Below are 13,623 nucleotides of genomic sequence, written 5' to 3'. Positions count from 1 at the left end.
AATTCTGAACTGGAGCAGAAATATTACATGGTGATTGCATGGTCACATTCTCTTTACCCGACGACTAGTACGCTGTATTCAGTTTGTAGCACTACAACACAGTACTTCACATTTTTCACAAACTATCTTTTCGTATTTTTGATAGTAAATTCGTATTATAAATATATGTATATTGTCGGCTTATTGTCAGTACTAATTATTTGAAATACTGTAAGGGAAATTTATTACAAATCATTTAAAAACAGTGTTATAATGAGTGAGTAGACACGTTGGCAAAATCGGGGTTTTTGACATAGGGGTAAAAATAAGAAGAATTGTCACGATGTCAGAAACTTGAAGCCGACATCCGCCATCTCAGCTGCCCCAAAACATAACCTTCAGGCGTTTTTATTCTGTACATAACAGGAATCACAGAATACACTGAGGTCATGCATAAATTCAAGCAAAATTTCGGAACTCACTGAACATACTTCATCAGGTACTTTGTTGGAGCGCCTTTTGTCATACACATAAAATACACGGTTCCCACAAGAAAGCAGATGAATATTGAATGAATAAAATGGTAACTGCCTGCAGTAATATACTTCATTTGTTGGAATATTAGGAAGCGGCCGATTTTTCTGGTAATCCATATTGATTGCTTTCTTAATCACAGATTTTATGGATTCTAAATTTTCAGAACGTTAAGATGTTGTTTCAGATTAGCCAAAGTTTGTATCTGAGCTGCGTCATTCTCGTTGTTTATCTGTAAATCAAGTTTAGTACAGTCGGGTTTAATTTTGTCACACACTGAACATGTGTCACTTCTGGAGTAATCAAAACCTACGTTGCAGTTACTCAAAAAATATTCAATATTGATCGCATGACAAGGGGTGTAGAATTTTTCTCTGAGTTTAACAGGTGTAAAAAGAGCGTTCAAAAAGTTTTGCAGAGTTGCCTCTAAAGTTTTTTATTGTTTGCAGCAGGAAAATGAATTTTTTTGTGAACATACTTGGAACATTTAGTTATAAGCTGGTATATACAAGTATCTTCTTTTACTTACAGGTGAGCCATAATGGAGCATGAAGCAGATGTCAGGCTGCGACAACGGTCGGTGATGGAGTTCCTCTTCAAGACCAGCGATGAATCTGCCATATCGATTCACAGGGAGTTGCTCCCTGTTTATGGGGAGGACACAGTGGAACGCAGCAGTATGCAGCGGTGGTTGCGGAAGTTTAAAAAAGGTGATTTCTCTCTACTGGACAATTCACGATGCGTTAGACCATCGACGGCAGTGAGTGATGTGAATAAGGAGACCATTGATCAAATCATCCAAAATGACAGATGTGCGACTACACGACAGCTTGCTGAAATGACTCGTTTGTCATTGGGTAGCGTAGCTTCAGGGACAGCTCATCATACTACACCATAACAATGCCAAACCCCATACAGCCCTTAGGACGCAAGAGAAAATCAGGAAAATGGGTTGGAAAATTGTTCCTCATCCTCCCTACACTCCGGACTTGGCTCCGTCTGATTTTTAGCTCTTTGGTCGGCTGAAGCCCCACCTACGTGGTAAAACATTTGTTAGTGAGAAAGGCCCTACTTCCTGTGTCAAGTGATGGGGTATTCCCCAGAATTTTAAAAAGTGCATTTACATCTTGGAAAGAACGTTGGGCCGACCGGAGTGGCCAAGCGGTTCTAGGCGCTTCAGCCTGGAACCGCGCGACCGCTACGGTCGCAGGTTCGAATCCTTCCTCTGGCATGATGTGTGTGATGTCCTTAGCTTAGTTAGGTTTAAGTAGTTCGAAGTTTTACGGGATTTGTGTCCTCAAATGTTAAGTCCCATAGTGCTCAGAGCCATTCGAACCATTTTTTTGAAAGAGCGTTGGGCCAGATGCGTCACAGCTGATGCAGGCTACATTGAGTAGGCTCAATGTATAGCTAAATATTCCAAGTATGTTCACAAAAAAAATCATTCTCCTACTGCAAAAAATAAAAAAATAGAGACAACTGTACAAAACTTTTTGAATGCCCTTTGTAACTCCCGAATATTAAGGGCTTCTGTTAAATATAACCGTTAGCTACCATATGCGCTATAATCTAATTTGCGGTCTCTCAGTGACTGTATGTATTGGCGTACTTTAGTCATGTTAGTCATGGTTTCGCCTTTAGGTTTGTTTGGTCTATTGTTGTGTTTTCATCTGGTTTCCACATTTGGTTTCGCCGTAGTAGCCAATGCGTTTGTAAGACTAATAAGATATCTGTTGGTGAAACCATACAATGCCAAGAAAGCTGGTTGACGTATCTCAAATCCTGTATTTGTCCATTTCTATTGATACGCACCTTACATACACAGAAAAAGTCATGACATGCAGCTTCGTAGCTTCATCTGGCCTGTTCTTTGGTTTTCTTTGCATCGCAAGATTTACACTGATTAGTCCAGTCAGATGGGTTATTACAGAAAGCCACGTGATTGAATTATTTCCTAATTCCATTCGTTTCTATAAATGTAACATACTGAAACGTCTCAAACGTAAGCACTTACAGTCGTCACCTTTAACGTGACTCATGACCCGTAATATTTTTGAAGAACCAAAAATACTCCCCAGCACTTTTCTTTTCCTTGTATATGTATTCAGCGCTGGACTGGAATGTTGTTCTTCATTTTACGACATTCCTGATGCCTGCATTTTATTTGAGAAATAGCTTAACGCACAATTTCGGTAACAAGAGAAACACTTCTTCCAGCCTACTTTGGATGTGCAATGTGGTGCAATTTTAAATCGCTCTTTGTTTTATATCTAAACAATGCAACCGTTGAACTTTGTTTACAATGTGTGGGTCACTCACAAGTGTTGTTGGAAAGCGAGTAACATGAACTTACGTCATTACAGGACGAAACATAAAAGGAGAAGAATATAACTCCAAGTAGAAAATCGACCTTGATCGCTGTTCTTCAGCACCTAGTGGACCTTGGACATTTTCCTCAAGTACAACAAGTACATCAAAACTTAAGCACAAATCTTGTCCCAGTCTTCTCCAAGGTGGCATGAAGAGCTAAATTTTAAATTTTGACGAACCTTGATCGTTATTCCCTTGTACTCTTCATATTTACATAATATTTCTTATTATGGACACTTACGCGCATGATCATATCTGACAAGTGCGTTGTACCAAATTTGATCTCCTGCATGGTGGATGAATGAATAAATAAAAATAGTGCTGTATGGCATTCTAGTGCTATTATCGGTTTACCACAAAGCTTGGTGTAGGCTTATGTACTTTGAAAACCACAAAATCAAATGGAAAAGTAAAATCAAACAAGTTATTCCTGAAAACTGACAGAAACGTCCTGGGAAACGAAGCAAACAGGCTTTAAATTAAGTGCTATTAATTAAATATTTATTAAACTATATGTGAAATACCTGTTTAAGAAGCACGTAGGTGTTTCAGAGGTTACTCTATCATTACCAAAAAAAAAAATTGTGTTATATACGTGTTGAAACAAAATATCCATTTTATAGGGTCTACGCTATTGACAAGCTTCCGTTATTCCCAATGCGGCGTTTACACTATCTAATAGAGAGGGTATTAGTTCATATATCCATTAACAGGATCGGAACTGGCTACTGGTGACATTTATAGAAATGCAAATTGCTGGAACTTGCTTTCAAAAATGAATTTATCGTTTTTTGCTGTTATTGGCCAAACACGGAATGGCACATAAATACGATTTCAAAGTGACAATGTGTGTAAACTACAATGATACTGACGCAGTGACAGCCTAATAAAAAAAAAAGATCAGTTCTGCATTGAGGTACACCTCCATGCAGTTCTGCTCCTTCGACATTTCAAGATTATTTCACTTTGTGGACATCCACAAGACATGATAGCATGCCTTCCTTACGCCTTTCCTCATTGCACACATTTATGGGCTAAAAAAAGTGGGTACGTTTTTTTACAAACGCGAATATTAAAAACGTTGGGCATATAATTTTGAAGTTGAAAAGGTAGCGAGTAAGAATCAGTACCAAACAAGAATAGCTTCGCCAGCTGTTGACGTAAACACATTAAAGGAGGGTTTTGTGGATTACGAAAGCATCCTTCTCGCATCACATACTTCTCTTTTTGGTTATTTCAAATGTTTAAATAAAAACTAATTTTCACACCTGATTGACTATATAATTTTCAATAATTGTTACGTAAATTTATATTTTCCCTCGGTATAGTCTGTTTCATAACTTTTATCTGAAAACAGAATGGCGGCTGTGTTATTTCTCTCACCTAATATAGTTTTACTAAACTTCAAATTCGTACTCAAGAACATTCTCGTTAACTACTCAAAATCAGTTAACTCGACAACAAATTATTTTTCTGATTTCGATCGTTATCAGTGGTGCCTGTTTCGTTTGTATAATGTTTTGCAGTAGTACACTGATGTGCATTCTATTGGTCAAAACTGTTCGTAAAAGGTGCCTTTTTTGAAAATCACAGACCATTAGGAACATGTGTCATTAAATTATGGAGAGTGGCCACTCGGCGGCAACGTTTGCGATGGTGCCAAGAGCGTAGGGGCTGAACCAATGCGTTGTGGAATGCGTGCTCATTTCGGATAAGCGTAGATTCAGTCGAAGTAGTGACTCTGCACGTACTCTCACATGGCAGGAGGCAGGAACACTTAATCCATCGAAGAACATTGACCAACATGATCGTTTTGGTGGTGCTGGTGTTAGGATATGTGAAAGTACAACGTATCACTGGCGTACAAACCAAATGTTTGATCAGGGTACACTCATCGGTCACCGATATTATGACACTAAACTCCTTCCTCATGTCGTCTATTCAGAGATTCATACGATCCTGACTTCTTTTCATGGATGACAATGCTCATTCCCCGGCTTAACTCCAATCGAGTACGTATGGGGTCTGGTGGAGCGATGTATTGTAGCTCGTCTATAGACGTCAACAGGTGTCAGCCGCGCTGGTGGAGGAATGAAATGTGTTACGTGAAGAACTCACAACCAAACTTATGGCCAGTATGGGAGCTCGTTGAAGAGCATCAACTACCGACCGTGGTGATCACACACGCTATTAACAACAATGTTGTGTATTTTGAAGTTTTCCCGGCGTATTGATTGGTCCATCATATTTCGGGCTTGCAGCCGGATCACGTTGACATCTTGGCACGATATTTCGGCTAACAAACATGCAGCCATCTTCAGGTGAGTACGAGACTGAAGATCACTGTTTTTTTTTTCTTTATTGTTATTTTCAAACCTGTTTACAGGCAGGCCAGCAGCACCATACTACGCCGCTCTTCGGCCGCAGAGAAACATACAAGATACAAATGAAGACAATGTGAGAGAAAAAAAGACGGTGGACATGTAAACGGAGACAAACACTTTTTAAAATACATGGAGCCGTTCACGGGCGTAGAGTCCAAGATAAAAGTTGTTCAGACACTTGGACACATAGACGAAAAGTGTCATACGTGAACGTAGGTGCACAAAACGAATTACACTGAACCACTGAAGCACAAAACGATGGCACACACAGAAACACAAGGCGTCGATCTCCGGCGCGCGAATGTTCACTAACCGTGTACGAGTCCGGGGACCTGCCAAGAGAGGAGGAGAGGGGGAGGGGGGAAGAGGGAGAGGGAGAAGGAGAGGGGAGAAACGATGCCATGGGCAGGGGAGATAGGGGGAAGGGAGAACAGGGGGGAGAGCCTGGGGGGAGGGGTGGAGGAAGGGGACGGGGGAAAAGGAAAGAGAAGGGAAGGAGGGTGCCAAGAGGAGAGGACACAGGAAGTGGAGGTGGAGAGGATCAAAGTTGATAGGAGGGGTAGATGGAGGGGAGGAGGACATCATCAGGGAGGGGGAGCTGGCGGAAGCCACCTTGGGAGAGGGTAAGGAGGGTGGAGAGATGGAGACCAGGTTGGACGTGAGAATACAGGCACGGCAGCGGGCGGGGGTGGGAGAGGATGGGCGAGACAAGCGGATGGGGAGGGTCGAGTTTGCGGGAGGTGTACAGGATCCGTATCCTTTCAAGGAAAAGGAGGAGCTGGGTGGAAGGAATGATATCGTACAGGATCCGCGTGGGGGAGGGGAGACGAATGCGATAGGCGAGGCGGAGAGCATGGCAGTCAAGGATTTGAAGGGATTTATAAAAGGTAGGGGGGGGGGGGCTGAGATCCAGGCCGGGATAGGGCGGATAAGGGATTTATAGGTGTGGAGGATGGTAGAGGGGTCCAGACCCCATGTACGGCCCGAAAGGAACTTGAGGAGACGGAGTCGGGAGTGTGCCTTGGCTTGAATTGTCCGGAGGTGGGGGGTCCAGGAGAGGCGACGGTCGAGGGTGACGCCAAGGTACTTAAGGGTGGGAGTGAGGGTGATAGGACGACCATAGGTGGTGAGATAGAAATCAAGGAGGCGGAAGGAAAGGGTGGTTTTGCCTACAATAATCGCCTGGGCTTTGGAGGGATGAAGATTACTGGTGCGCGTCGTTCTATATATACCGAAAATTGGCGCGGCGGCGCCTGCGCAGTGGAGAAGGCTAATACCGCGTCCCCTATCTAATTTGGCGCGCTCTGCAGCAGAAGCGGGCCGCGTATGCGTGGTGGTGTACCTACATTCGCGCTATCTGTCGTAAAGCGCCTTCGCGCAGCTGAGGCGCGGCAGTCGAAAGTATAAAATCAATTTTCGTCAGCCGTCGCACTAGATGCAAACCAATGTCTCTGTGAAGCGATTAAAGAAATTACAGGATCCCATGCTTTATCCATCCTCATTCTGTGAGTTCTTGGATGTGACACGTATGGAAACAATAAACGAACTGGATTTCCATATTCCGTGGAAATGATGTGATTCTGCACATTTTACAGTCTGTGAACTTGACAGTAATAATTGCAGAATACGGCAGATCTGACGTCGGTGAGCTTATACAAACATTAATGAGCTACAGGGTGTGGCAAATAAAAGTGGCTCGGAGAACGGAGTACCAGGGTACAAAGAAACACAGCAAAGCAAAGGAAATACAGCACTAAACAGATTATAGCAGATGCTAAAAGTGGTCATCATTCATCACTTGGTTCTTTTGGGCCATGATCAGCAAGCTGCTCAAGGTGGATCGAAGCTGCATTGCTAGAATTGCTGCAGTCTCATCCAAAATGTTCTGCTGCAGTTCCTGAAAACTATGAGGGATGTTGCGATGCATCTAGACTGAAGAGCTCCCCACACAATGTAATCACATAGAGGCAAATGTGGAAAAATAGGCCCCTGCTGGTATTATGGGACCCCTACATATTTGGAAGTACAGGCCACGAATCCTAGCGGAGAGCACATGAACTACTAACTAGTTGCCAAACTTCACTTTAGAGTGTGCACACGTAGTAGCTGTCATGGTTTGTGAGTAGTTGTGCTGTGAATTTTTTCGCTGTCATCAAAAGTTTGAAAGGTTAGTGTTCATTTGAATAAAACTCAAATTTCTAACATGTTATTACTAAAACTAAGGTAAGGTACGAATTTGGCTTGTTGTTGGGATGCCGTTTTAACGACGGCTGCGAACCAAACTAACCGTAGGCAAAATCGTTTTCCCCAAGATGTCGAGGGAGGATATATGGGCCCCTTTTGCTGCTGGTATTATGGGACCATTTACAAATATTGCTACTCTTTATGTTTCAGATGCCTCGAAGACATCTTGTACCACCAAAAAAATCGAAACGGCAATCGTGGGACAAAGTAAATATGTCAAATGCTATTGTAGCTATTAAGGAGAAAAAATGGGGTTCCAAAAAAGTGGTTAAAGTGTACTCTGTCCCTCGTTCTACACTCCAAAGGCTTTCACGAATCGATAAACCGTCGAAGAAATCGTTAATATTAAACTGGGCTGTCCACCGGTTTTGCCACAGGGACTTGAGGACGAACTGGTTAAATATCTTCTCATTATGGAATCCAAATTCTACAGCCTTACCAGAAATGACGTCAGGCGCATGGCCTACCAGCTTTGCACGAGATATAAAATCCCTGATCCATTTGTAAAGGGCGAAGTTTCTGGTCGAACTTGGTTTGACCATTTTATGTCACGACACAAAAATATTCTGTCTATTTTGAAGCCATCCGCAACTTCCATTTCACGTGCTAATGGGTTTAATAAACAAGCTCTCGATAATTTATTCAGTTTACTTGAAGCTGCGTTCTCTAACTACAAATATCCTGCGGACAGAGTTTTTAATGTAGACGAGTCAAAAAATGGCTCTGAGCACTATTGGACTTAACTGCTGAGGTCATCAGTCCCATAGAACATAGAACTAATTAAACCTAACTAGCCTAAGGACATCACACACATCCATGCCCGAGGCAGGATTCGAACCTGCGACCGTAGCGGTCACGCGGTTCCAGACTGTAGCGCCTAGAACCACTCGACCGGCAGACGAGTCAGGTCTTAGTGTGGTTCAAAGAAAAATTTCTCGTGTCATCGGCCTGAGGGGAAAAAGGCAAGTTGGTGCATTATCTGCATCTGAAAGAGGATCACTTGCAACGTGTAAAAAGATGCTTATGTGTGTGACTATTGTGAATAGACTAGGCATAGGCTGTGAAAATCATCCCACCAGTAGACTAAATAACAATGTTAAGAGGGTATCTTTCTTTCATTATACACAAAAATTAAATAAAATTATTTTTTTCAAATTTTTGTTTATTTTTATTTCAAATTAACATGTGGCCCGTATCACCAGCACAAATTATTGACGCAACAAAATGCACACTATCAGGAAAAATAAAATTTTGTTTTAAATATTAAAAATTTGAACCAAAACATGTCGTACCTACTAGGTACAGAGCATACTAGAGAAATGTTTTATACTAAAAATAAAAGGTGTTATATATTAAAAAACTGGGGGCCCATTTATCCACCTTTGCCTCTACTAACAGATCAGATAACCAGCTAGGGCCGCGACGACACTGACTTCTAGCAACAACTAATGTCAGGAGTGAAGATTTTGTGAATATGCTCTATGGAACTGACGTGGATCACATGGTGGGCGTACACGTGATGTGCGTGTCACTGGGTGTATTTATATGTATATATTCAGATCCAATAGTATTAGGGTTGCCATCCGTCCCGATATATCGGGACTGTCACTGTTATGGACTTTCTTGTGCCGACATCTCGAAAAGACCCCATTTTACAAAATACTGTTACGAGCTTGGTTCAAGTTGTGAAGTGACGCCATCTATAAGCGCAACACGTAAATGTAACCTAAGTTAGTTTTATTTACATCAACAAGTCTGTATTGACAAGGTCGTCTCACAGATGGCGTAGCATGTTGCGTATCCTGTATCGAGGATACAAGCACCTCGTAGATCGAGAGCCATCATTCCAGAAAGTACCAGACTTCTCCAGTAGTACGGAGCTGACTTGCATGTCGTTTTTTAAATACGTAAAACGTAAAAAAAAGACTCGCTGAAAAACGTGAAAACGTCCGAAAAATATAGTGTACCAACTACTTCTGCCGCAACAAGTTCCACATAATTATGCTCTAAATCAAAAGTACTTATATATAGTAAAGTTTTGACTTCATTTCTACACGCCCATTGCAGTATGTCCCGACGAGGTCCCAGCCTGATACAGCAACTCGAAATCGTATCCACTCGTCCAGGCCACTTTTATTTGCCCTAACCTGTACAATATAAGCGGCCTCTGACCAACCCATATATACCACGAGTCGACGGAGGGATATTACCGTCGTTAAATGGAGTCCACCACCTAGCTGAAAACGTCAGGCGACGTTATACAACACGCACAGATAAGCAACTTTGTAATTTTACATCGTCATAAAGCTCTAGTTCCGTAAAGACTGTGAAAGCAGTTCATATAACATTTAATGTGGTTTCATTTTTCTTTGATTTAATCAAATATCTGTTTTGCAATAAATGTACTTGTACAGTAATTAAAATCAAATATCCTTTTTCTAATTGATAGCCACATCGTTTCCCTACCACTACTCTTAGTCGATTTCATCTGTTTTGGTTTTTTTTGTTTGTAATTGTATGTATTTTTATGTATTTTTTTAGAGGGATGAGGGTGCTCCGGTATATGTGTATTCAATGCTTATTAGACAGTATTACTTATTTCTATGGTGTAATTCGTAAAATTTGCATGAGCGGTGACATCCGCCATTGTTTTTTCTTTGGCTTTGACCAATTAGAGTAAACTAGGTTATTAGCTATGAGTGTAAGCTCTAAATAAAATGAGCGTTTTAAATCTGACAGCTGTATAATGCCAGCAAGTTTAGTTTTCGGTCTGGAACTTGCCATACTGCAGCATTCCCGACGCCGTGTGTTAGACTTTTTAGTGTTTCAGTTATCTTTGAACAAGTTGTGTGGATTATTTTGCAAAGGTATTCGTGGGAGTTTTGCAATTTATACTTTTTTGGAAGATTTTGTTTACTAATTATGAACGTGACTTGTACACTACCTTTGGTATCCAAAGGGATTTTTTCAGCTCTCAGGTGATTAAATGTTACTTCGTTACGGTTCTGAGTTAAAAATTTAGGCATATTCACGGTCAAAATTCGATAGTTACATCTTAGATATGATTGCGAAGGAGTGGCAGTTTCGCGTATTACGCAAGAGAACTTCCGTGAGGTAATAGCGGGAGTTAAACTGTGAGGATGGATCGTGCGTCTTGCTTAGGTAGCTCAGTCAGTAGAATACTTGCCCGCGAAAGGCAAAAGTCGTGGGTTCGGGACCGGTCCGATACAAAGTATTACTGTTCCAGGAAGTTTCATGACTGAGGGTGTCATTACGTAACTGTAAGAAAAACGCCGAAACTTTTCAAACATGCAGCGCAAAGAGTCGTCATTTCTTTGGAGCAGCTACCGATTTTGGCCGCTCTTCATGAAATTCGTATTTGATAGCTGCCTTTGCAAACCGACTTAAACAGTCTTTTCTAGAGGTGTTTTATTAACAAACGTTGAACGAAACGATTCGCTATATAGCTGTAGAATCAGATCTTTACGAAAACCGTAAAATAATTCAGATTCACGTGTAATTTCAATTTATCACGTCACTGTTTCTTTTAAACGCTCTCTGTAAACGAACAACTAGGCCAGTTTATGAGATGATATTATTTTAACAGTACCAAATCATAAAATCTGAAGTAATATTAACATCAAGTTCAATAACGCCAGTACTGGCAGTTTGCAAAAAACTTGTAATGCGACCCTCGTATTATAGAGGCCGGCCAGAGTGGCCGAGCGGTTCTAGGCGCTACAGTCAGGAACCGCGTGACTACTACGGTCGCAGGTTCGAATCCTGCCTCGGGCATGGATGTGTGTGATGTCCTTAGGTTAGTTAGGTTTAAGTAGTTCTAAGTTCTCGGGGACTGATGACCAAAGAAGTTAAGTCACATAGTGCTCAGAGCCATTTGAACCATTTTTGAGCCATATAAAGGCACAGTTAAACAACTTGATAAGCTCTACAGCTCCCTCTAGTAACATGAAAGCTTTTCACTGGTGTTTTAACATGTATACCATCATCTTGTCCCTTCTAGTAGCTATAATTTCCTACATATACACTTCATCATGAATTCTGTACAAGTTTGGTTACCTCCGAAAAAGGATGAAACAAAACTCAAACAGCAGAGATGCGGTTTTAGAGGAAGACGATGTGCTGCACAAGAAGAGACTTTATTAAGAATGAAGTTATTAGAACAGGATTAAACGTCTCCAACAATAATGAGAAAATTCAGAAGAATCATGAAAACTGGAGAAAATACGTCATGAAGTGACATGTAACAGAATTGTCCAGTGTCTCCTCAACTATAAGCTGAGTGGAAAAAGAGGTACTGAAGTATGGGAATGATTTTGCTTGTGTGTGCAAAATACACCTCCGGCTAATCACTGAAAGATGCTGACGGTAAGACTTGAATTCTCTGCAGAATTCACGAGGAAATGAATATGTGGGAAATTCCAACTAGTGATAGGGACAGGATAACGACATACCCTTGATAAGACATCAGTGAAAAATCTTTCACAGTGTTACAGAGAGTTGTAGAGGTCGAACATTGTAGAGAAAGACAGAGATTGTAATCAGAACAACAAACAACTGAGGGTGAAGAGATTGTCGCAGGAGAATAATTCCCGGCGAAGTCAGAAGACCTCCTACAAACAAATCTGACCTTATATCCGGAGAGACTGCCGCAGGAGCAGGAGCAGCAGCAGCAGCAGAGACGAGGCTGCAGATCCGCACAGCAACCTCTGTGTGGTCCCGCAGGGCCGCCCTCCAGCCATCCGTCCCCATAACTTGTGGGGCGTGTCTGCTGATTAACTCCACAGCCGCACTAGTGAGGGCTGGCCGGGAATTTGCGACAGCCACAACGGCCGTTGCTGCAGCCGTTTCTATACTCAGGCCCTCCATCAGTAGCTGCTCGCACCGATCTGCAAGCTCTGGCAGGGAAAACCTCTCAGCTGCAGCGAGCACCTCCCCTGCCGATGAAGACAGCAACTAAACTATCGCAGCTATATTGAAATATCCGTACAAGGCTACATTTCAATTTTGTCGAAATAGTGGTGACATATGTACATTTCATTCGTATACTGTTGATATACTGATAATCGACAAATTTCCTCGATATATTAATCTTTTGAAACTTGATTTATATACACTGCTGGAAATGGAAAAAAGAACACATTGACACCGGTGTGTCAGACCCACCATACTTGCTCCGGACACTGCGAGAGGGCTGTACAAGCAATGATCACACACACGGCACAGCGGATACACCAGGAACCGCGGTGTTGGCCGTCGAATGGCGCTAGCTGCGCAGCATTTGTGCACCGCCGCCGTCAGTGTCAGCCAGTTTGCCGTGGCATACGGAGCTCCATCGCAGTCTTTAACACTGGTAGCATGCCGCGACAGCGTGGACGTGAACCGTATGTGCAGTTGACGGACTTTGAGCGAAGGCGTATAGTGGGCATGCGGGAGGCCGGGTGGACGTACCGCCGAATTGCTCAACACGTGGGGCGTGAGGTCTCCACAGTACATCGATGTTGTCGCCAGTGGTCGGCGGAAGGTGCACGTGCCCGTCGACCTGGGACCGGACCGCAGCGACGCACGGATGCACGCCAAGACCGTAGGATCCTACGCAGTGCCGTAGGGGACCGCACCGCCACTTCCCAGCAAATTAGGGACACTGTTGCTCCTGGGGTATCGGCGAGGACCATTCGCAACCGTCTCCATGAAGCTGGGCTACGGTCCCGCACACCGTTAGGCCGTCTTCCGCTCACGCCCCAAGATTGTGCAGCCCGCCTCCAGTGGTGTCGCGACAGGCGTGAATGAAGGGACGAATGGAGACGTGTCGTCTTCAGCGATGAGAGTCGCTTTTGCCTTGGTGTCAATGATGGTCGTATGCGTGTTTGGCGCCGTGCAGGTGAGCGCCACAATCAGGACTGCATACGACTGAGGCACACAGGGCCAACACCCGGCATCATGGTGTGGGGAGCGATCTCCAACACTGGCCGTACACCTCTGGTGATCGTCGAGGGGACACTGAATAGTGCACGGTACATCCAAACCGTCATCGAACCCATCGTTCTACCATTCCTAGACCGGCAAGGGAACTTGCTGTTCCAACAGGACAATG

General features: G+C 43.0%; 1 protein-coding gene across 1 annotated transcript in view; it reads right to left on the bottom strand.

The window, feature by feature from the left end:
- LOC126335986 (cortactin-binding protein 2-like) overlaps nucleotides 1-13,623 on the bottom strand; it is a 113,097-nt gene that overhangs the window by 18,502 nt on the left and 80,972 nt on the right. Inside the window, exon 4 of the mRNA XM_049999463.1 lies at nucleotides 12,160-12,466. Within this exon, the coding sequence (XP_049855420.1) occupies nucleotides 12,160-12,466 (307 nt within the window). The remainder of the gene's footprint in view (nucleotides 1-12,159; nucleotides 12,467-13,623) is intronic.

The sequence above is a fragment of the Schistocerca gregaria genome, chromosome 2 (genome assembly GCF_023897955.1).
Source record: "Schistocerca gregaria isolate iqSchGreg1 chromosome 2, iqSchGreg1.2, whole genome shotgun sequence".
In the NCBI taxonomy this organism is placed as follows: Eukaryota; Metazoa; Arthropoda; class Insecta; order Orthoptera; family Acrididae; genus Schistocerca; species Schistocerca gregaria.
Note: the sequence above shows the minus strand (reverse complement) of the source record. Positions and strands in the feature narration are given on the sequence as shown.